The 21,526-nt window shown below is 39.9% G+C and overlaps 2 protein-coding genes across 2 annotated transcripts in view; both read right to left on the minus strand.

The window, feature by feature from the left end:
* Positions 1-9,636, minus strand: part of LOC142395876 (phytanoyl-CoA hydroxylase-interacting protein-like) — a 16,164-nt gene extending 6,528 nt beyond the window's left edge. The window contains exons 1-2 of the mRNA XM_075478482.1: positions 9,022-9,636; positions 1,786-1,982 (exon numbers count right to left, since the gene is read on the minus strand). Coding sequence (XP_075334597.1) covers positions 1,786-1,982; positions 9,022-9,127 — 303 coding nt within the window. The 5' untranslated portion in view covers positions 9,128-9,636. The remainder of the gene's footprint in view (positions 1-1,785; positions 1,983-9,021) is intronic.
* Positions 9,637-15,432: 5,796 nt separating this feature from the next.
* The window catches only part of bicc1a (BicC family RNA binding protein 1a), a 63,114-nt gene continuing 57,020 nt past the window's right edge, over positions 15,433-21,526 (minus strand). Inside the window, exons 19-21 of the mRNA XM_075478474.1 lie at positions 21,168-21,331; positions 19,992-20,091; positions 15,433-18,625 (exon numbers count right to left, since the gene is read on the minus strand). Of these exons, the coding sequence (XP_075334589.1) occupies positions 18,498-18,625; positions 19,992-20,091; positions 21,168-21,331 (392 nt within the window). The 3' untranslated portion in view covers positions 15,433-18,497. The remainder of the gene's footprint in view (positions 18,626-19,991; positions 20,092-21,167; positions 21,332-21,526) is intronic.

Genomic DNA, 21,526 nt, shown 5'->3' on the forward strand with positions numbered 1-21,526 from the left:
TATGTTTAAAGATGATCTGAACACACACTCATTTCAAGAATGTTAATGACTATTTCTAAAATAATAGAGAATAGATACTTGTGCATTGATTAATACAGGATCATAAATCCCTTTTGCTCATCATAAACTAAATATAAGTTCTTATTGTGGTTTACAGCACCTGTGCAAAAGTTTTAAGCAGGTGTGATAAAAAATGCTATAAACAAAGAACGCTTTCAAAAATTGAAGTGTCAATAGTTTATTTTCATCAAATAACAAAATCCAATGAATGAATAGACGATCATACTAAATCAAATCGATATTTGGTGTGACTACCCTTTGCCTTCAATTCTTATACACTTGCACACCGTTTTTGAAGGAACCCTGTGGGTAGGTTGCTCAAAACATCTTGGAGAACTAACCACAGATCTTGGATGTAGGCTTCCTCAAAGCCATCTGTCACGGTGATGTTGAGATCAGGGCTCTGTGGGGGGCCATACCATCACTTCCAGGACTTTGGGTAAGGGGCCATTCTTCTTTACACTGAAGATAGTTCTCAATAGCGTTGGCTGTATGTTTAAGGCCAATCATATACCTCCCTGATGGTATTGCCTGATGGACAAGTATCTGCCTGTATTTCTCAGCATAGAGGACACCATTAATCCTGACCAAATCTCCAACTCCATTTGCCCCAAACTTGCAAGGAACCTTCACCATGCTCCACTGTTGCCTGCAGACACCCATTATTGTACCGTTCCACAATCGCACCTTGTGTCAGTTAATGACTATGTTTCAACCTACTTGTGAAACTGCTGATCATTAGCACCTGGTTGATCATACACCTGACTATAATCATACAATATCCCTGACTTTGTGCAAATGTACCTATAAGAATTTATGCTGGTTTGAAGGCAAAGGTTAGTAACATTTGATCTGATTTAGGTTTTTCTTTTGTTCATTCACCTTGCATTTTGTGAATTGATAAAAATAAACAATTATTTATATATTTGAAAGCATTCTTAGTTTACAACATTTTTTCACACCTGCCCAAAACTTTTTCACAGTACTGTATGTATTTAGCTCATAATAATATACAGTCCATATCCTCAATCGTTTTTGCTGAATTTTAATTGCAGAAACATTGTATTAACGGAAACGTATTATTTATCTATAGGAACAAATACAGTGGTTATTTTATAGAAACAGAGGAAATAAAGTTTTATGCAACTGAAATCCAGCTGATTGATTGCGTATGAATTCAGGTTTGACCCCAAAAATAAATAAATAATAAAAAAATTTTAAAAATCAACATTTGTTCATTGTTGATTTATTGATTGTAAACTACTTAGTTAAGGTCAAAGCAACCTAACCATGTGTTAAGGATGGGCAACAGGATATCAGGATACATCTACTATATACAGCTGCTAATTTTTCTGTTTTTCTGTGTAAACTTACATATAAGTGCCGTAACTCCTAGTCTTGTTACACATGAAAGCTGACCAAGCCTGATCATTATCTTTGCTTTTATTGTTGATGCCCTTGTGATTGATTGTCTATTTATAAAGTGACTAATCTGAGAGACTTACCTGGTTAAATCACCACAAAATAAACTGCTACTGAGGGCATTTATCTATTCTTTGTTCTGTAATCTAGTAAAAGGTACAGACACAGTCCTTACATTGTTCATTTACAGGGCAACACTTCTTATTCTTGATACATTTACAAAAAGCAGCAAACTGCATTGGTGAGTCATCTCACAGTAGTGCTTCCCTTAAAAGGTGTTTCTCTGCCTGACTCAAGCATTACCTTGTGTTTAAACTTGTTAGAGTTCTTGTTCTCTTTCTTGTTCAGGTCAATGAAGTAGTGTGTGATGCGCTCCTTGCTGCGCGCCTCCATGTCCCAGCAGATCTTGAAGGAGTCGCAGGTGATGTTGCTGATCTTGATATTCTGAGGAACAGGGAGCTCCTCCATCTCAGAGATGCTGCCGTCCTGGGATTTACTTCCTGTGAAATAAAATGAAAATAAAATGCAATGCTGTCACTGTCAAAGAGAACAATAACAGACCAAAATGGAATTCCACGGTTCATATTTATTGAATGAATCTTATAGAAACTCACATGTGGCTCCATAATCTTTGCCCATAATGACTTAAGTGTTTTGAGACTGTGAAGGGGGATCTTGTGACCACAGTAAGTCAGCGGTGCACAACTTGAAACGCTGATTCTAAGCTTTTAGTCAACCTGCAGAGATTTTGTATTTTCTCTCTTCCATCTCAGTGACTGTAAATCTTCCTCACTACTTCAGTAATTATCCCACAGAGAGCATCTACTGTAGTATAGCCACTGTGTCACATAGAAGCACAAAGAGCTGCCTGTGTTGCTGACAACTATGTATGTTGTCATGGAAACACATCAGTCTCTCAACACTTATGCACCTTTGCAGAGCATCGTCTCAGCAGAGACTGTTCCGTTCATCAGCATTTTATGAACCACAGAGCAGGCTTTGCACACAAGCCTGCAAAAACATTTGAAATACCAGTAAGTGTTAGAGATCTTCAGCTGCTCGTTTAATGAGGGTCACATTTAGTCACACCACTCTTGGCCTATTTGGCCTCGACCTAAAGCCCATCGCTTTTCATCAAAGAGCTTGGATAAATCTCACATTTCTCTCAGCTGCGTGTAGTACGATACCCAAAAGCTTACAACTCAGAGTGCAAACAGAGGCCAGTGAAAATGTCAGAGCAAAGCTGAATGAGAGCTTTGTCAAATTAGGATGAATATGGACCTTGCAACACTATGAGACGCCCACTTGGCATGGCAACAATGTGTTTTCTGTGCATGCTCTGGGGTCTAAACACAAGCGTGAGTAAGATTCAAGAATGCAGTATTTAAGGGGGGTAATGTTCAACATGACTGGGCTCCACAGAGAGTTAACAATAGCCAAAGTAGTGGAGCAGAGAAAATCCATCTCTGGTCAGCCGCTGAGAGAAGGTGAGAAAATAGTAATTTTATAATTGGGTGTGTGGATAATCTTTAGATCGATTCTTTTTTAGGAAATAGTCAACCAGAGGATCTTTTTTTTTACACCCAATGTGTATCTTGAGCATTGGAAACAGATATAAAAAAATAACAGATGACTGTCTTAAAATAAAATAATAATCCTACAATAAAGTCAGTTCATAGTATATATCATCTGTATCTTCTGCTTACAGCTTGAACTAGATTTTCTGAGCACTAAAGGGATTCCTGAGCGTGGAAAAGCATAAACAGGCATGCGATTAAATCCTCAGCATGACAGCGTTTTGCTCGACTCTCAGACATCACTGGTTCACTCCTACATCTCTCTTCATCAGTTTGGGAAAACATCCCATCCTGCTGGTGTTCTGCATTTAAAAGCCTGACTCATTAAACTTGAACCCCACTGAGCTGATTAATTCCGGCTCAGACTGAGAGGGTCAATGCACAACATGACGGAGCAGACCTCAGAGAGAAAAATCCTCAACCAAGTCAGCACAGAGCAGACAGCAATGTCAGCATGGTAAAGTCCCATCTGAGCCTGTATTGCTGAGCGTTAACTTAGAAAAAGAAGACGAGGTCTGCTGTCATTCTCTGACAGCTGCTTCAGGTAGTGATGATACAGGAGGTCAAACCTTAATGATTTATTTAAAGTTTAAGAGAAATCCTTGAATAAAGATGCCTTGCAATACAATCAAGATGGCCAGTATATTTGATCATATCTTATCCTCTTTCATCCCTACCTCAGGGTACCTGTAGAAAAATAGAAATATAATAGAAAAATACTTTATTCATCCCCCAATGGGGGAAATTCAAATTAGTCAAGTAAAAAAAAAAATTATAAATATTTACAATGATTGTATATTATATACTATTATATATTACTGTAGCATATACATCTGTGAACATTTACCTAAAAACACCAAAAACGACAGACCTGCTAACTTTTTTATTGCACTGCAACTGAAACAGAGCAGAGTCTTATCCTTCTGGTCTCAAAATGTTACTGTTTTCCTTACAAACTAAACTCCACGTAGGTATTTGCCCTCTAACCTCTCTGTAACTCTCACCAAGACAGTAAACTTTTGATAATGCATGCAGATATTGCCTGCAAAAGCAATGCTATAAAAGATATATAGCAATGAAAACAACACAACTCATAGGGTGAGGATTCTAATTCAGCTTTTATTATGCCAATAATCTGACAAATGTTAAAACCCTATTAAAAACACTGAGTGTGAATTTTGTGTACTGTATCAGTGAGGCGTGCCTGCTTTGAGAAATACTAAGCTCTGCTTTGAATCTTCAGGGACTCAGAGCGCAGGATGAAAGATGGAGGAGCAAGAGCTGAGCGGGATGAAGGTCAGGTGGCGAGGGAGAAAGTAAACCTTTCCCAGTCTCTCACAGGAGGCCCAAACCCTCACTCAGACTTAAATTAATGTGCATTGCACCCTTTGCTCTTGCGTCGGTTTTGCACTTGTTGCCGAAATTAATTTGGCAGAGTTATAATCTTACCAGAAATTAATTACATGGTAATATACTTGTATTATATTGCCTCATTATCTGATGTGCTGTAGTGTAACTTTGTGTAAGAGAGAAAGGATTTCGGATTTTAGTCACATCATGATCAAGCAAATGAGAATTAGTTTTTGCTCTTTAGTTTAAGAGCTTAGGTGCAGAGATTACTCATGCTGTGCACACATGCACAGGGAGTTTAAAATGACGTGGAAGAGCCGTGTATACTCAAAAATAAAAATGCATAATGCAAAAATATATGCCCTATCAGAAAAACCATTAAATTAGTCAGCTGGATCCCGTAAACCCAAACAAATTACTATTGTTGGCTATTGCCCTTTTACTCTGTGCAGTCCGAAGCCACGCTGGATTTGCAAAAAAGGCAAAAGGATCGATGAAAATCTTGTTAACATGCGTATGCTGGACCTTCCTAATGGCTCTCCATGATAGGATTTGTTCCAGTATCACCTGGCTTCATATTGTGAATTATCTGTTAGTGGGCTTTTCCAATGAAAGGAGAGTGATGTGTTTTCCATTCAGTCTGTCTGAAGAGTGCTAATGTACTTTATCAGTGGTTGGTATGTGTGACTACAGCTCCAATTGAAGGTCCAGGCTTCTTGAATTTAATATATGAAAAATCTCATTTCAGTGCTCTCATAGTGGGTGGTTACATGGAAAAAGAACTGGTAGATGATAGGTGCACTGATGGTTTCTGACTGCAGAAGTGGGCACTTAGCTCAGACAGACAAACCTCCTACATTTTAAGTTGTAGTATAAGATCTAAAAATGTAGAAATTAGTGGCTCAATAGACACTCATGAGGCAAAGATACTTGAAGGCCTTTGAAAAATCATGCCTTTGTTCTTGTCATTGCACAGGCTAAACTGAGACAGAGACCATGCTGGGAGTGAGAGAAGCTGCCAATGGAAAAACATCTTTCTCTCAGAGTGAGATAAACAGTCCTCCTCATCAGGGTTGCACTGTTTTCCACCTTTTACAGATCTCAAACACCTAATAGAGACAATGTGATAACTTGCTTTGGTGAAAAAGATTTGTTTTATACAGAAGACCAGCCAGGGGAACAAATGTCCTTCAAAACCAGGATGAGTCATAATTTCTCATAGAACTTGAAACCCAAAACAGATTATTATGTTCAAGCCTTAATTTTCTGCATGATTAATTAATACCTTCGAAAATATTCACAGCAGTTTTTCAAGGTCAGACTACAATCAAGCTCAGAGTATTTAATAGCCAACAGTTATGGCAGGTGAATTTGTTAATCAGGCTGTAAGTGGTTGCTTTACCTGCATGTCTTGCCAACACAGTCATGGGACCCAACTGTTCTCACAGAACAGAAATTGCCAGCTTATTCAGATGGCTGCTGTCTATCATAAGGCAGGTCTGCTGTTGCTTGATATGTGACAGATCTGTTAACCTGTTACACTATTCATTAAATTCTGGAATTGAGAGGCTTGAAGGTCTTGATGCTGGCTTTTGTTCTATGTTGGAGCAAGTTGGAACAGCTCCACACAACCACTGAGGAGCACTTATCACAGGAGTCTGGACACTCCCTAGCAGTTTTAGACACAGCCGTGTTTTGTGCTAAATGCTATCATATTCACAAGGCAATAAACATGACCGTGTTTTGCAGGTGCTTATGTTCATTTTCTTATTTGCAATTTAATTCAGCATTTTTATTGGAAAAAGTAGAGCCAATGTGGAGGTGTGTGGTTATTGTAAATGAAAAAAAAAAAAGTAAATGGCCAAATTCCATTTAACTTGGTGTAGAGGTGGATCACTGAATCACCTTACATTTTGGTACAGATTATTTACTATAAAATAATGGACTAAAGCATTGTCCTAGGCAGATATTGTACAATTAAAGTGACCTCCCACTGTGAACTTTAAAATTTCACTGTGGTATCGTAGGTATTGAACAATTTAGGTGTTGCAGTTCCTTGTAATGAAGTTTCCTCAGACCTGACATGACTTAGTAACAAGAAGTAACCCTCAGTGAATGGTTTCCATCCATCTACCCAGCTATCATGGGCCCACTTACATAATACCAGACATTGCAGAGAGTACAGACACACTACTTGGTTGCATAAATGGCAGCCATCCATCATGTTAAATTAATTATGTCAGCCCCACAGCACAAAGGCGAAAAGATATAGAGACATGTAGTGTGCATTTCATTGCGCCCCTCAAATAGACATTTACTGTGGATATACAATCAAAATGGTGGTCATGAGTGATCTGCCAAGAGGTTGCTGACGAACACTGTCCAGTACAGCTTCATGGAAGCAGTTCTGTGTGTCCATAGACTACACGCAACACCTAACTCCAGCAGAAGAACATATTATGTGCCTCCTGTGTAATTTTCCCACTACTCCTTGAAAAAAACTTACCACCTCATATGCAGCACGTACGCATGTCGCAGCCCCACCACTACATTGAACCATTAACCCCATCTGTAACATAGCGAACACACAGAAACAAATTGTTTCTCACTGTCTTGTGCATTGAAATGCTCAAACAGGCCACAGTGTGTGTATGTGTGTGTGTGTGTGTGTGTGTGAGTGAGACAGAAAGCCCTTTCCCACAGACAGTAGGTCTACTGAAGCTGCATGCAACCATTTGTCGGGTCAGCATACGTATATAAGCCTCTAATGCAGGCTATTAAATATTAATGAAATTGAGGGATAAATTTAGAAGGCTATGCACTGCTGAAATGAATGCAGTCTGTATCGATGACAATGACACTCCTTTTCCGAGAACGAAAAAAAAAGGGGGATGCAGGCTTCATAGGGTGTGGCAGGGACTTTGAAAAGTATGCAGCTTTCCTGGAAGTCATTTTAGGTGCAGATTGCCAATTAGAAACTAAAGGAGAGATAACAATGATAGTGAAATCAACCCAACCACAACAAAGTAATTTCACAGGATTCCCTTTGTGTTAATAGAAATGTTCTAATCTTCTGTGTTTCAGTCATGAAGCTCAAGTTTAGTCCACAGTGTATTTGCATGTATAGAAGAAGTGATACAGATTAATATAGATTAATTTGGATGTGAATGTTTAAAGTAATTCATCTACAATACGTGAATATTGTGCACAATAACAACAATGTTTATGGAGCAATACAGCCACAGAGAGTGTGAGGGTGTCTCAAGGACATAAGTCACTGTTTACACGAGGCAATTTACTCGACAAGTATGAGAGTGACTTTTGAGTAGTAAATACCAGACTTAATCCAAAAAAGCTCAGTAGTAAACCTGCACCATAAGCTGGCATAGTGTCCATTAGACAAGTGCAGCTCAGCCTATATGCCATTATTAAAGTGGAAGCTTTTGAATCATGCCAGCAAAGCACTAAGAGGATATAAATGCGCCGTGTTGTTCTAAACTGCATGGAACAGCTCTGGCAGATGAGAAAACAAAGCAGTGTGGCACAATGACTGCACTGTGATCAGATGCTGGGGGTCCAGGGGTGGCTTAATGAAGACACACTATGGACTCCTCTGGGAACAGTGAACAGCAGACCTAAATTTAGACGAAGGAAATCAGACAGAGAATTAGCACCACGGAATTTCATGGTCACGAGGTGAATTAATCTATAATGAATCAAATTAAAAGGCATCTGTGACCATGCATCTTGCCTCAGATGTGGAATCAGTGGCGTGTCATTGTACTGATGGGTGTGTAGGGCTGCACCGTCTGTGCACACACACATGTGGGTGCAGCCATGTTTTAGCTTTTCATTCTCTCCTGATGATGACTTGCTTTTTTCATCGGCACCATCACATTCGCATCAGGGCTAAAGCCTGTCACTATGGGAAGACAAATAGCTATCCATTTTGATGTGATAAATATGGCCTCAATGCTATCTTAATTATGATTGAATTTTAAATATTCAAATAACTTTGAGTTCGGAGAGAAGTCAGTCAAAGACAGCAAGCAGGGACGCATCTGAGAGACTTGATTAATAATAAATGTAAACGCAGGGGAGAGTTTGGAGAGAATACAATAAAATATTGAGTTACTTATTGACATAAAATGTGCCACATAAGAGAAAAGAAACTGAATAAGGCAACCAACCACAACAAAAAAATGAATAGAATCAATGAAAGGAGGGGTGGCTGCCGGCCTCTGTCCACGCCTGTGGTGCTGAAATAAAGATCCTCATTAGTAAACGCTGCTTTCTCGCTTGTGCGTGCTCTCTTAAGAAAAATATATGCAATTCTTTTTGGTTCCTATTAAAATCCTTTTTGCCAGTGTAAGTACACGCAGCTATCCCATTCCTCGCACGCCCTGGTGCCACATCCTTCCAAGGAACCGGCGGAGTAACCGGCCCCTATTCCCTTCAAACACACAATAAAGGTACGGCATGCAGCTAAAACCAGAGGCGAATAAACCGCATTCGCTGCAGCGGCTCTGAGATGAACAAATTGGCCAAACGCACTGCTATTGCGGAGATATTCCCACATCCCTGTGAAAAGCAGACAGACCCCCCCACTTACCATCTCGTTCGCATAACTGTATGGCGTCCAAGCTTAGGTCCTTGATCATCCCCTCGCAGGGACTTAATGGACTGGTGATGTTGTGCGCCAAACCTGGTACCTCCATCACTGCAGAAGAGTCTGGATAATGCTATGGGTTGTTTGCTGACGCTGGGTAAATGTCGTCCACTGGACTTGCACAACAGCAGGCGGCCGTCCACGGTCGTCAAGGAAGGACAAAAGAAGATGAGTCCGATGTCCGGTGAGTCCACTGCTTGCTCCGTCGCTCACAGCTCTCCTCTGTCTCCTGGGTGGTGCGGCTAGTGACGCGTCAGAGGAATCGTCACGGACTCGAACAGCGCAAACCGCCAGTTGCAACTTGAGGCAAAGGCAGCCTCTGCAGAGATGTGATTGAACACCCTATAGATACCAGTATTTGCGTTCAGTTTATATCAAATGCTCCACGCTACAGCGCCAGGGCGCCTGCAACAAGGAGCCACAAGTGTGCGCGCGTGTCTGTGTGTTACGGCGCCACGGGACAGTTGAACATGAATAGTTCAGCGGATTAGCGCAGAGGCAGTCTGCAAACTGAATGGCTTCTTATGTAACCAGATTAGCCCGGTGTTCCCCCCTGCGGTTCGGTGCTACATCTAAACGGTGCACACTGTCCCGTTCTCTCCCCATTTCACGTCCAACGTCATCCTAACGAGGCTATGTCCTTATTTGGTAAGGTGTAGCCCTCTCTGGAAGGAGCGCAGGTGCAAGAGGACCATACAATAATGAACTGGGGGACCACTATTGGCTATTACTCGACATAATGAATGTATTATTCAGGCAATAGACGAATCTCTTTTGTTGCAGACACAATGACTCTTGAAAATGGAAAACCCTGCCGGTTTATGGCTATACTCTATGCTGGTTTGTGAGTGTTAAAAAAATATCTCAATAACTCTTCCACACCCAGTTTATCAGTGGCCCCCATGAGGAGGGTTGCCAAAGCATGAAAGGTCAACCACCCTTGCATACTGTGGCTAAACAATGCTTCAGGCACCTTTAGTAACAGCATACAACACAGAAGTTAACGCTGATCATGATGGAGTCACTGGAAGGACATATTTCCTTAAGGAGTCTCCATACAACACAGAGAAGCACCAGAGTGAGGCAGTTTCCTTTTCATTTCTTTATCTGCCACATTGTTAAAAAAAAAGGCAGCCTTAGGTGGGGCCACAGAGTGTTTATCTATTCAGTGGACAAGGAACTCCCAAGCTGTGCTTATGGAACCCCTGAGATATGCTGTTCAAAGTGGCCGTAGAAGAACTGCTGCATGATAGGCTACACTATGAATTTTAAGATGGGAGCCACCCTAACTCATCTAGTGGTTACTACAGTATCATCATCTCTGAAGCAGGTGCCATGAAAAGGAGAAACTAAGTCACACGATTTCTGTGTCTGTTTCCTTCTCCAATTTCTCATTTCCATTTTCCTCCCGATATGCTCCAGTAAACTAGTTGCATTTTCATGCAGCTCGAAGGATTAGAAAATGGGGTTATGGCAGACAGGCGAATTAAACTCCTGGTAAGCCTATAATCACCATGGCATTCAGATGCAGCTTGAATATATTCCACGCTCAGATTTCACGAGGGTATTGCTGCATCTGGCTCAAATTTCCTGCCCAGGAAATAAAACTCATTAAAAGTGAAGGTCATCATGCTGAGGACTCCCTGCAAACACACAGCCATCTGAATCTGAGGAGAAGATGCTGCTATAGATTCAGGCTCAACAGATGACTTGATAGCTAATACGGGAGCCCAAGTTATTCTTGGTAAGAATGTCTAGTGTTGCCAAGCCAAACCGAAAGGAGCATTATGCTTTAATGTGTTTACACTATGAGCCTGGCTTACCAGCTGACCTCCTGCTGTCCAAGATTGGTTTAATTCGAGAGCTGATATCATGAGATTTATATAGCATCTGTTTAAAAGCCTCCGTTTTTGCAATCATTATAAAACGGCTCATGAAAAGTAGTTTAAACAAAAGCAACTTAGTTGTAAGTAATAGTCCCAAGTGTAACAACTTTAAAAAACCTTTTTGCAACGTATGCATCATCCCCGCACTCTCTGCCTTCTGCGCTTATCTGGTATGGGAGCAGGAGGAGGTGGAGGATGATGAGGCTGCCCGATTTTGGAGGATTCATTCTCATCCTACCTCCATCCATCTTCTTTGCCATCCCTCTCTCCACCCACCCGATCCCCTCTAGCGAGAGTCATCCTGTGTTAGCATCAGTGTTTCCAGCAGAGCTGCAGGAGGACGAGGGAGAGCGACACCATGCCCCATGTAAGGCACACTCAGCCAAGTCCACCCCCTTCTCCTCCTGCTGTCCTCACATCTATTGTCTTTAGGTTCCCTAGATTCATCTGCTTTTTTTTATTCTTCTTTTCCTGATGTTGTCTTCATCTTACTGTACAAAATTTGTGTTTGCTTGTGTGTGAGCACAGGGTACTACTTACCACAGTGTGCTCTGCTCTGGCTGTCCACTCCGATTTGTCCACTTGGCTGTTCAAAGTGCTCACAGAATGACAGATGGAGAAATAGCAGGGAGAAAGGTGTAGTAAGCCAAATAGTCGAGGAAGAGAAAATGAAGAGAAATGACCCATATCCAGAAAAGTCTCATAATATTTACATCTTGGTTTCTTCTTCTTCTTCTTCTCTTCTTACACACCCACATACACACCCCCTGCAGTCACTATACATCAATTCTCACATCAAGTCGGCTATGAGATATTATAATGAGCACAGGCCACAACATTTTTCATTGTAAGAAAACAATACAAAGTCTCCAGGGTTCAGTGAAAGTGTGTGTGTGTGTGTGGATCACTTCACACCACAAACACATTTGTCTGGTATTTGAGGGCAGTAAATGAAGCATGTCATTGATTAGCAGTTAGGCCTCAGCTAAGCTGCAGTTTGATTGATAATGGAGATGAATGTCGCTGGGTCTCCAGTGACATGCCAGTTTATCAGAGCTTATAAGAAATTCAAATGAAATTTATCCATACAGCTCAAGAAAACCCTTCTACCAGCGTTTTTAAATTGTATCTTTAGGGACTTTGTTACCAGCAGCTTGTTGCAAAAAAACATAATTTGTTCCCATCTGTTAAATTGCATCTCTGAGAAATGCCAAAGATAACACAGTTTGACAGACACAAAATTGTATTTTTGTGCCAACAAAATGATTCCCAAAGAGCTATTAGCTGAAAACTTTGCATAAATCGACATGGTATGCAGCTTGTCTTAAAAAAAATAATAAAAAGAGGAAACTGGAAAACTAAAGAAGAGACGGCTGGACTAAAAAAACAAAAACATCTACAGCAGCTTAACAGTAAAGTGATGTCCTTAAGAAATGGGAAAAAACCTATCCAGCAAAGACCTGACACAGGACATGAGAGATGAATTTGGTCCTTCAGTTGATCCATCCACTGTTCACCAAAGCCTCATCAGATATGGTTTCCATGGAAGCATGGCAATAAGCCACTATTAAGGAAGGGAAACGGGGAGAAAAGGCTGAGTTATGCCAAATGACAGAAAAAAGTTCCACTTTTACAAAATCATTGCTTGCCAGGTATAGCTCATTGTGAACGAAATAGAAAATCATCTTTATGGAGGCTGGCATGTTCAGGATGGGTTCTGTACAGGGAACAGAAACAAGGCTCAAAGTCAAAACTGCAACACTCTGGGTCTTAACAAAAGGAGGTGGGGGTGTCAGTCAGACAGACACTGAACTAACAACAGCTCCTTGATAGGGTAACAGAGTTGGCACAAAGGGTGAGGTCGAAATGAAAAGGGTAAATTCAACATTCAAGATTCTCTTTAAATATCATTACCCAACACAATAGCATGAGTTAGCCCCTTCATGCCACCCACAAATCAACAAACAAGTCGCAAAGACAAAAGCTGTAGACTTCAGCTGAGTCATTGCTCAGATGTCTGGACTGTACAGGAGTATTTTTCTCTGCAAAGTTTTTGCTCAGCATAGACACCACACCACAGACATCACTGATTCTGAGTAAGAATCAACAGACCTGCAAATCTGCTGCAGCTTTATCTGTCCACACTTTAACAGACTATACTTTAGAGATTGTTGCTCTCAGAGTTGGAAGTAAACAGAAAAAGCAAAACAAAATGACAGCAGGAGGACTAAGAACAATTCTCTTCCTGGTTTTAAGTAAGATTCAATCTGAGATACTAATTGATGCTAAAACTCCAGGGATAAGGAAATGTATGTGGTAAACAGTTTTTGGTCTGAATTAAAATTTTGGCTTCGCTTTTATCAGAAGTATTTGAAAGGAAACAGTCTTTATAACTTGACACATCACAGGGTTAAGATGTTCAGAGAACTGCAATAATTCCCTGAGAGCTTGCAGTATCTAATACATCATTTCACAGTCTCAAAAAAGCAATAATAACACTGCACAACAGATAAAAGGAATATTTTCTGCCGTAGCGAGATACAATAGTGTGATGCGCAAATGTGAATAAGAAAGACTGAGCAGAGAGGAAAAGTGTAAGATAAAATGAGCCAGATTGCATGCATGATGCCCACTGGATAAATGCCAGGTAGCAACCAAGCTCCTCACATTTACACCTTTCCTGCAGAGGCAAGCTGCCCATGAGAACAATATGTGAGGGTGTGAACCTGCTGGTCTTTAAATCGGGAGGTTACAAAAATGTTGAAAAAGCCCACCACTTCTTCTCCGAGCAATTTAACTGTCTTTCACCCACAATAGAACATGAAATTAGAATTAGTCATGCTGCTGGGGTTGGAGAATGATTGCTAGTACATGCAATTGCTCAAAGTGAGATGAAGTGAGACATTGATTTGTGTGATTTAATAGCCTTTATGTGAGCAATGAAAAGATTTTATAAGGAAAAAAGGTTTCTTATGCAACCTAGACAGACCTGCTTGATGGTATTATTTTATGAGTAAAGACAATTAATTGGCTATATACAGTCTATAATTAAATCTGTGATTTCACTACAGCTCTAATCCATTTCTCCTGTAAAGAATTGGCAACAGACACTATAATGAATGTTTTCTTAACATCCTTCCCACACATTAACCCTGAGCTTCTCAGTTTTTACCTACCAGTATTTACATCCTATTCAGTGCTGTGGTGTTATATAAACACAAAGGCGTTGTGCTTTTTTTACTTCGTCAAGCACCTGTTTAAATTAATGACAGGGGAGGACAACGTGAGGGAGTCACAGCCTGCTGCAGAACGAAGTTCAGCGCCACCACCTGTTTCTGTTGAGGGCTCATTTGCATTGGATGAGAGACTTTCTCTGTGCCATCTGAACATTAATTTGCTGCCACAACCAGACAGGCCTGGGAGGTTTGGATCACAAGTGAAATGGACATGTGGCTCACCTATTTGTCAGCTTGTTTTATATATTGTGAGTAGTAACATAGTCACAGATAAACTTGCACGTGCAAATTTTATCTAATTTTTTTTAAAATGTTTATTTCAATGACTAAATTCTAATATTTAAATTAAAAAATATAGCATACTTTACAACAAAAAGGTCAAACTAACAGGAAACTGGTAGATCTGTTGAAGCATGTTATGCTTAATGTCACAAAAAAAAACACCAGGGCTTTTGCAATGCCATTTAATTCCTAAACATTGAATAATCCGTTGCTGAGTAACTATATTCTGAAAGTTTATGGAAGGTGTCTTTTTAAGTGACAACACTGCCCCCTAGAGGTTTTCAATAAAACTGTGCGTTTTTGCTTTGCAGTGGAAATAATTCAGCACAAGAACAAACTAGCAATTTATGTGGGTGACTGTTCCTTAGTGCCAAAGATCTCACATTTCAAAGAGCTTTAAGAAAAAAATAAAGATACACTTTTAACACCCAAGACACACTCATTCAAGCAAAGGAAAAACTGAACCACTAGTTATTGGAAAAAAAAAAAAAAAAAAAAAAAAAGAAGAAAGATCATATGACCTAAATACTTCATTGGGGTTGAAAAATGAAGACAATTTAAGCAACCACATTGTGTTTCCGTGGTCCAGAAGCCAGCAAATTAAATTAATTTGTTGTGCATTATAAGACATACTGTCTTTGCAGAAGTCTGCTTTAGATTAATTTTCTTGGATTAGACAGAAGTGGATTAGACTTTATGCATGTCATCATTACCTCATGGCACAGAACTGAAGTGTCCACCAACCTGCTTGGGTGAACATTTTTTCTTGCCGAGTCAGCTGCTTGGTAATACCAAAACAGCATACCAATGTCCTCGCCCATCGATTTCACAACTCTGTAGCATCTGATCAGGAAGACGAACTTTGATGATTTTTCTTGTGCTGCCAATGTGTTGCATGTAAAGCCTCTGGATGTTTAAAGTTTACAGAATTACAGTGACAAATGCCCCTCTTGATTTTGCATACATTTATTACCATCATAATATAATTTGAATGTTTGAACAAACATTTTTTTTTTCCGCCTGCTTGATGGATCATCCAAAAAGTCTCCGGTTTATTTCTGTACTACAATTCAGAATAACAATAGCATCAACAGATGCCATAGGGAACAGAGCTTTGGCCTCGTGGCAATGTTTACAAAAACACACACACACACACACACACACACACACACACACACACACACACACACACACACACACACACACACACACACACACACACACACAAAAGGTCGGATCTGGAACATTGTGCAGAATTGTACCTTTTTTTTTTTCACACAAAAATGGTTGTATAAGATGAAGTTGTACAAACGTTACATCATTTCTGTAGTGGTTTACATTTACTATAAATGTACCATTTGATTGCAGTACAAAGGTTTCCTTTGTGACAACAATATGACTAAAACAACACATCAAGGACATAATTGTGAAACTACTCCATCAAGAGCAATGACTGGACAAGCTGGCAGTAAACTTTGTGACTTGGGGAATCCCTTCACTGATCCGTAATCAAGCTGCAATAACATGCATCAATAATTTTCTAAACAACATTCACTTGATAAGACAAAAACCTCTGCTGCCCTCCGAGCAAACGCATCTAAACGAGGTGAAGGATGAAAACAAATGTCTGCTAGGCAGGAACACGAGTCACAGCACTGGGAGAATCAGTGCTCAACAGTTTCAATGTAGTACCATGATGAGCAGGGGCGAACCGGCCCCGGGTTTCCTATCAGAATAAAGAAGCCCTCTCTATATTAGCTTTATCCCTCTTCATCCATGTCTTAAGACTTCAAAGAAAAAAAACAAAACATTTTTTTTTTTTTTTTTACCTGGTCTGCATCAGCAACCGTGTCAGAATAGTATTTAGCATAGTTTTACTAACTTGACAACCACATTAGAAATGGCTGAAATCAGATGCGAGGGAGGGTTAAAGAGTTGTTAAAAGTGAAGATGATAAGCAACAAACCACCTCGTAGGGAATCACCATAGCTGACAGAAGTGACAAATGTTTCAAATTATATAAGGACTGTGGTTACTTTACGTTATAATTAAATTTGCAGAGATAAAAAGGTCATGTCTCTTCATACTTTTTATACACTGTACTCTCATTTAAATCAAAATCAAAATAAAGAAAATCCTCGGTCTTAGCGTTAACACTTGATGTACTGCAATATAAACAGCAACTTTACAAAGAGGCACTTGATTGCACTGGAAAATGCTCAAGACAGAGGATGGATTAGTTTCTAATGTAAATCTGAGATATTTCTCACAATAAATGTTGAGTTATCCAAAGTTAATGAACTGCAGAGAAAGGACGTTTCCCTTCTCAAACATGACTGAACATTTTACAGGAAAACAGAACAAGCAAAAGCTCCGACGATAAACACTGCTGCATGCATAATCCTGCAACTTTATGAAAGATTACTTAACTAGCTTTTTGGGATATTTGATTGCATGGCTGATAGAAAATCCCAGATCTGTATTTGTTTTCATACTAAATTCAGTCCTCTTACTGACTTTGGTTCCTTATTTGTGTCTCGCAAAAATTCCCTTATGAGACCAGCTTGGCTGCGAATATATTGGTTTTCGTGCGACACACCTCCTATCTGGAGCGTAAGGTCAGGCCAAAATATTAGTGTTCTTAACGAAATATCTCCCTGCTGAAAACCGAGTTATGTACATTGGCACTTTAAGCTACAAAGGCATGACTTTGTTCTAGTATGAGGTCCTTGCTTGCTCTAAATGGAACAGCAAGCTGTTGGGGGAAAAAAAGACGGCACGCAACTCTTGACTTAGCATCTTGCGTTCCCGATACACGCAAAAGCATATTGGGAGATTTAAGGCGCTTGGAGGTGGCCACAGGGTGGCAATTACTGACAACTAACAGATGAGACGAAACAGCATGCACTATAAAGAGAAGGAAAACCACATAAAGTGGCCTGCTGACACAATCAGAGAGAGGCCTACAAGGCTTAGCCTAACTGCCTCATGTCTCTGCTGCTGTCATATGGCACAGCCATATCATGGCTCCACAGATTCAGGGTCAGAAAAAAGTCAAAGGTACTAGTAAACTAATTACAAAAATCAAAGAAACTCATTCATGAACATATATAAAAAAAAAATACATATGTAAACTGATTATCAATAAACATTCCACTTATTCGCCTAAAATAGTAATAAAAACTAAAAAATAAAATCATAATGCATAAGGAGTACAAAATATTACTTTTTTTTTTTTTTTTTGTTTAGATATACACTGATGGACACAAACACTGACCTCGGAGGAATGTCCACCAATCGAAACGCTGAAGGCAGCCAAAGGTCAAAGGCCACTATGATACTTTCCTTTGGTATAAGGGTTAAAGTTGACCAAGTCATCACTTATGTGTGCTGACCTGTTTTGCACTTCATTTGGTGGCGCTCTAATCTCACTGGCTAAGTGCTTACTTTTGGTTTGGTACAAAATGCATCTGTGCTTTTAGTCAATAAAAAATGCATAGTTATTCTAACTTCAGTCTAAGGAGTACGGCTCTCACAGGCAAAACGCTAGTATTATTAAAGTGCATGTCACTGATACCAATAGCATAATACAAATGCAGGTAGTATCAATCTATAAAATGAATGTACTGATCATTCTGCCTGTTCCCTTAAACAAAAAAAAGTGGACAAAAAAAAAAAAATACTGGACAGTACCCTTCCTAAGAACCACAACACCACCCTTCAAATATAAATACTCCAGATAGACTCAGTGGTTCTATATGGAGTGAACACTGAACTTCATGTATCTGAGAAACCCCCTTTTTTTTTTTTTTAGTTGGCACATCAGGTAAAACTATGGCTTTTTTTTAAACATATACATTAATACATATTGCATGGCAATGCAACACTGTGAACATTCTTAATTCAGCTGAAGCTCAATTAGGATAAACAACTGCTGAAACATGGGCACCACTGAAAGACGTTGGAGGCTGGTCTCCATGGACGGTTTTAAGATGACCTAGAGGTCCAGGAGTTTCTACCACCGCCCGCTGACGCTGGCCATGTCGGCATGAAACTGGCGAGAGAGGCGGCCGCTTGCTCCCCCTTCCAGGAAGGAGGACCTGATGGGTGGCTCAAATAGCTTCCTTCGGTTCTTGTTTAGTTCTGAGGAAAAAATAAAGTACAATAAAACATCAGCAGACTCAAAGGTGATACAAATGTGCTTTTTGATGTGGTATGACCACTCCATGTGTTGCTGTGGGAATTTCATCAAATCAAACTCAAGAAATAATTACAACCAACAGTATGTTGACATGTTTCGTCAGCCACAATTGATCAACAATGACAAGAAAATTTGATTCAAATCACCACAGAATTGCTCAGATAAACACAAGCCATCTGTGTTCATCTGGTTTTATACAGTACTTCGGACAATTACTTTCATAAAAATGTCTGAGGGACACCCTGGCATCTCCAAGTTATTCTTATGAAACCAGTGCTCTGTTGCTGCCAGCATAAACCTTCACTTTGATTCCTGGACACCGGCAACTCGCTGCAGCAGTGCTTTTTACTGGCAGACTGACAGCAAGTTGAAACCTGGGTTACCCTTACTGCTATTCTGTGTGTGCATGAGAGGCAAAAATGCAAAAAGACTGAGACAGACAGAAGCGTGCATATCTCTGCTTTGAAGGCCTCGACTCGGTCAGCAGAGAGGAAAGCTGACCCATACTTGGCTGAAGTGTCAGGCAGCAAAACCCATTTTGGCTTTGGATAATTCTACATCCTTAATAATCAGAGTTGGCCTCAACATTTCACATCGCTAAGCTCACTGTCACCCCTGGCGCTGGTCTGAGGTTTCTGAACTCAGCTTGTACACACTGCCCATGACAGGAAGCTCATGCAACAACTTCAGCTATTACCATGTCCAAAATATGATGTCAGTAATGAAGTGTGACGTTCATCACATTAACACTGGAGCAAGCGCGACAACAGTCCAAATTAACATCAGGAGGGCAGCTGCAGCAGCTGGTCAAACATCAGCACTCATCCGAGAAGAATTTGCCCAAAACCCATTTACTGCTGCTGGTGGAAATTACTGCAACATGTTTTCAGACATCTTTTCAAGAGAAATTAGTTACAATAAATTATCTAAAAACTTTTTTTCTTATGTAATTGTCTATCTATAATTGGGCTCTCATCTCCAGTGGTTGGTTGTGCAGTTGATCTCTGTCAGCTGGATTGCACTACTTGCCTTTTGCACAGCTGGGCTCTACTCAGATTTGTTGCAGCAAAATAGGAGACAGAATGAAACACACTAGCCTTTTGCAGGGCTGAGCTGGCAGAATCAGACTCCATCTGGTATCAGTGACTATCTGCAAAGTGCAGGGACAACTTGAGACTTTGGTGGCTGTATGTGGCTATCTCTGATTTTTTGGTGCATTTTTTCAACATTTTAGCTTTACTGGACAACCAACAGCATACAGAGACAATGTAACACATGTAAGATGTGCATGCACTTTTTCATGTGTACCAGAAATAGCCAGGAGCATTTTCCTCCGGGCACCAAAGGTGGTGATTCCCAATTCCTTCAGGTCCTGGTCTGTTAGAGTCAGGAATGTTTGGAGGTCAATCTGGAAACAGTAACAAACCCATTTAATACCTTTCTAACATTTCTTCTTAAAGATCAGCCACAAATGTCATGACAATAACAAATGGTTTCCTTAGTAGTGCCACCTACAACTAAATCCAGCATTATTGTTATTTTCCTTGACCTGATGGAAAATACTGTGCATAAAGCATGTTCATGTGAACAAATGGAATGTAAGAGCATAACAACCTCCAACACATCCTTTGACACATGCTGTGTGTTTGTCATACACAGGCAGAGAAATGTAGTAAACCTATTCTCCTCTGTGTGGCCTTAATATCCATTATTATACATGTAATATGGAAATAAAAAAAAAAAAAAAATCTGGACTGTGACCAACTGCATTGAGGGAATTCAAAACTTTGAGAAGTGGCGTACTTCACAAAACAGCAGAAGAGTAACATTTTTTTCTTCTAGCAGACCACTTTTTCTATACTAACTGATAAGTCGCGGTCTTTGTTTTTATTTAATCTATTTTTATCCTTAGTTGTTGTCCTTTATATTTGTTTTCACTATTCTATTCATTGTTTACTATTCTTGTTCTTTTTTCCATTGCGTTTCCAGGCCTTATTGTATGATGTATATGGACGGTATGATTATTTTTGGTTCACCTAAGCTGAGATCAGCTATAAAGTTGTTTCACTCACAGTCCCCAAACAGAGAGTCTTGCAATCCTGTATTATCATCATACGTTTTATATTTCTGTAGACATTACATGCTGTAAATCATTTGTGCATCAATATGCTGACTAAATGAGAGAATTTTCTCACAATTACACTAAAGAAAATGTATGAAGTCACCAATGGAATAACATTTATCCTTATGGGACCACCAATGTGGCAGAGCGATTCACAGTTTGAAACAAACTGACATATCTCAAACTGTTGGCCTTTCCCACATAATTACCATCTTTACGGCTGCTGGTTTTGGAAGATCAAATGTAAAATTTATCACCTTCAGCTGTTTTGGAAAAAGCCTGGGCCTCCTTCAGTTTGACAGACCAATTACTAAAAATCATACAACTAGAAAATCTGCTAGAAGGCCGACTGTCTATACTACCTCTTGTTGCTGGAAGACGTCCGTGTATTTCCCCAAACCCAGTTTGCTGAAGAGCTCAGGCAGGTCGGAGCCTTTCAGGGATGAGTTCAGGTTGCAGCCATTGCTGCCAGTTACTGAAGAGATGGAGTCCATGTAGTTGCTGCTGCTGAGGTAATGCTCTGCAGCTACATGTTCAAAATTTAAAAGAAAAAGAGAGAAAAAAAACAACAACACCAATGATGATGAAGCAAAAGGTTAGTCATTGACATCTGTCAATTCAAGTAGAGCCATAAAAATAAATAATATGTAGCTTTAAGTGATTACATTTTCCATGTAAAAAAAATGCAGTTGTATCAAAGGTATATGATCAAATGTAAAAA

This window comes from Odontesthes bonariensis, chromosome 2 (genome assembly GCF_027942865.1).
Source record: "Odontesthes bonariensis isolate fOdoBon6 chromosome 2, fOdoBon6.hap1, whole genome shotgun sequence".
In the NCBI taxonomy this organism is placed as follows: domain Eukaryota; kingdom Metazoa; phylum Chordata; class Actinopteri; order Atheriniformes; family Atherinopsidae; genus Odontesthes; species Odontesthes bonariensis.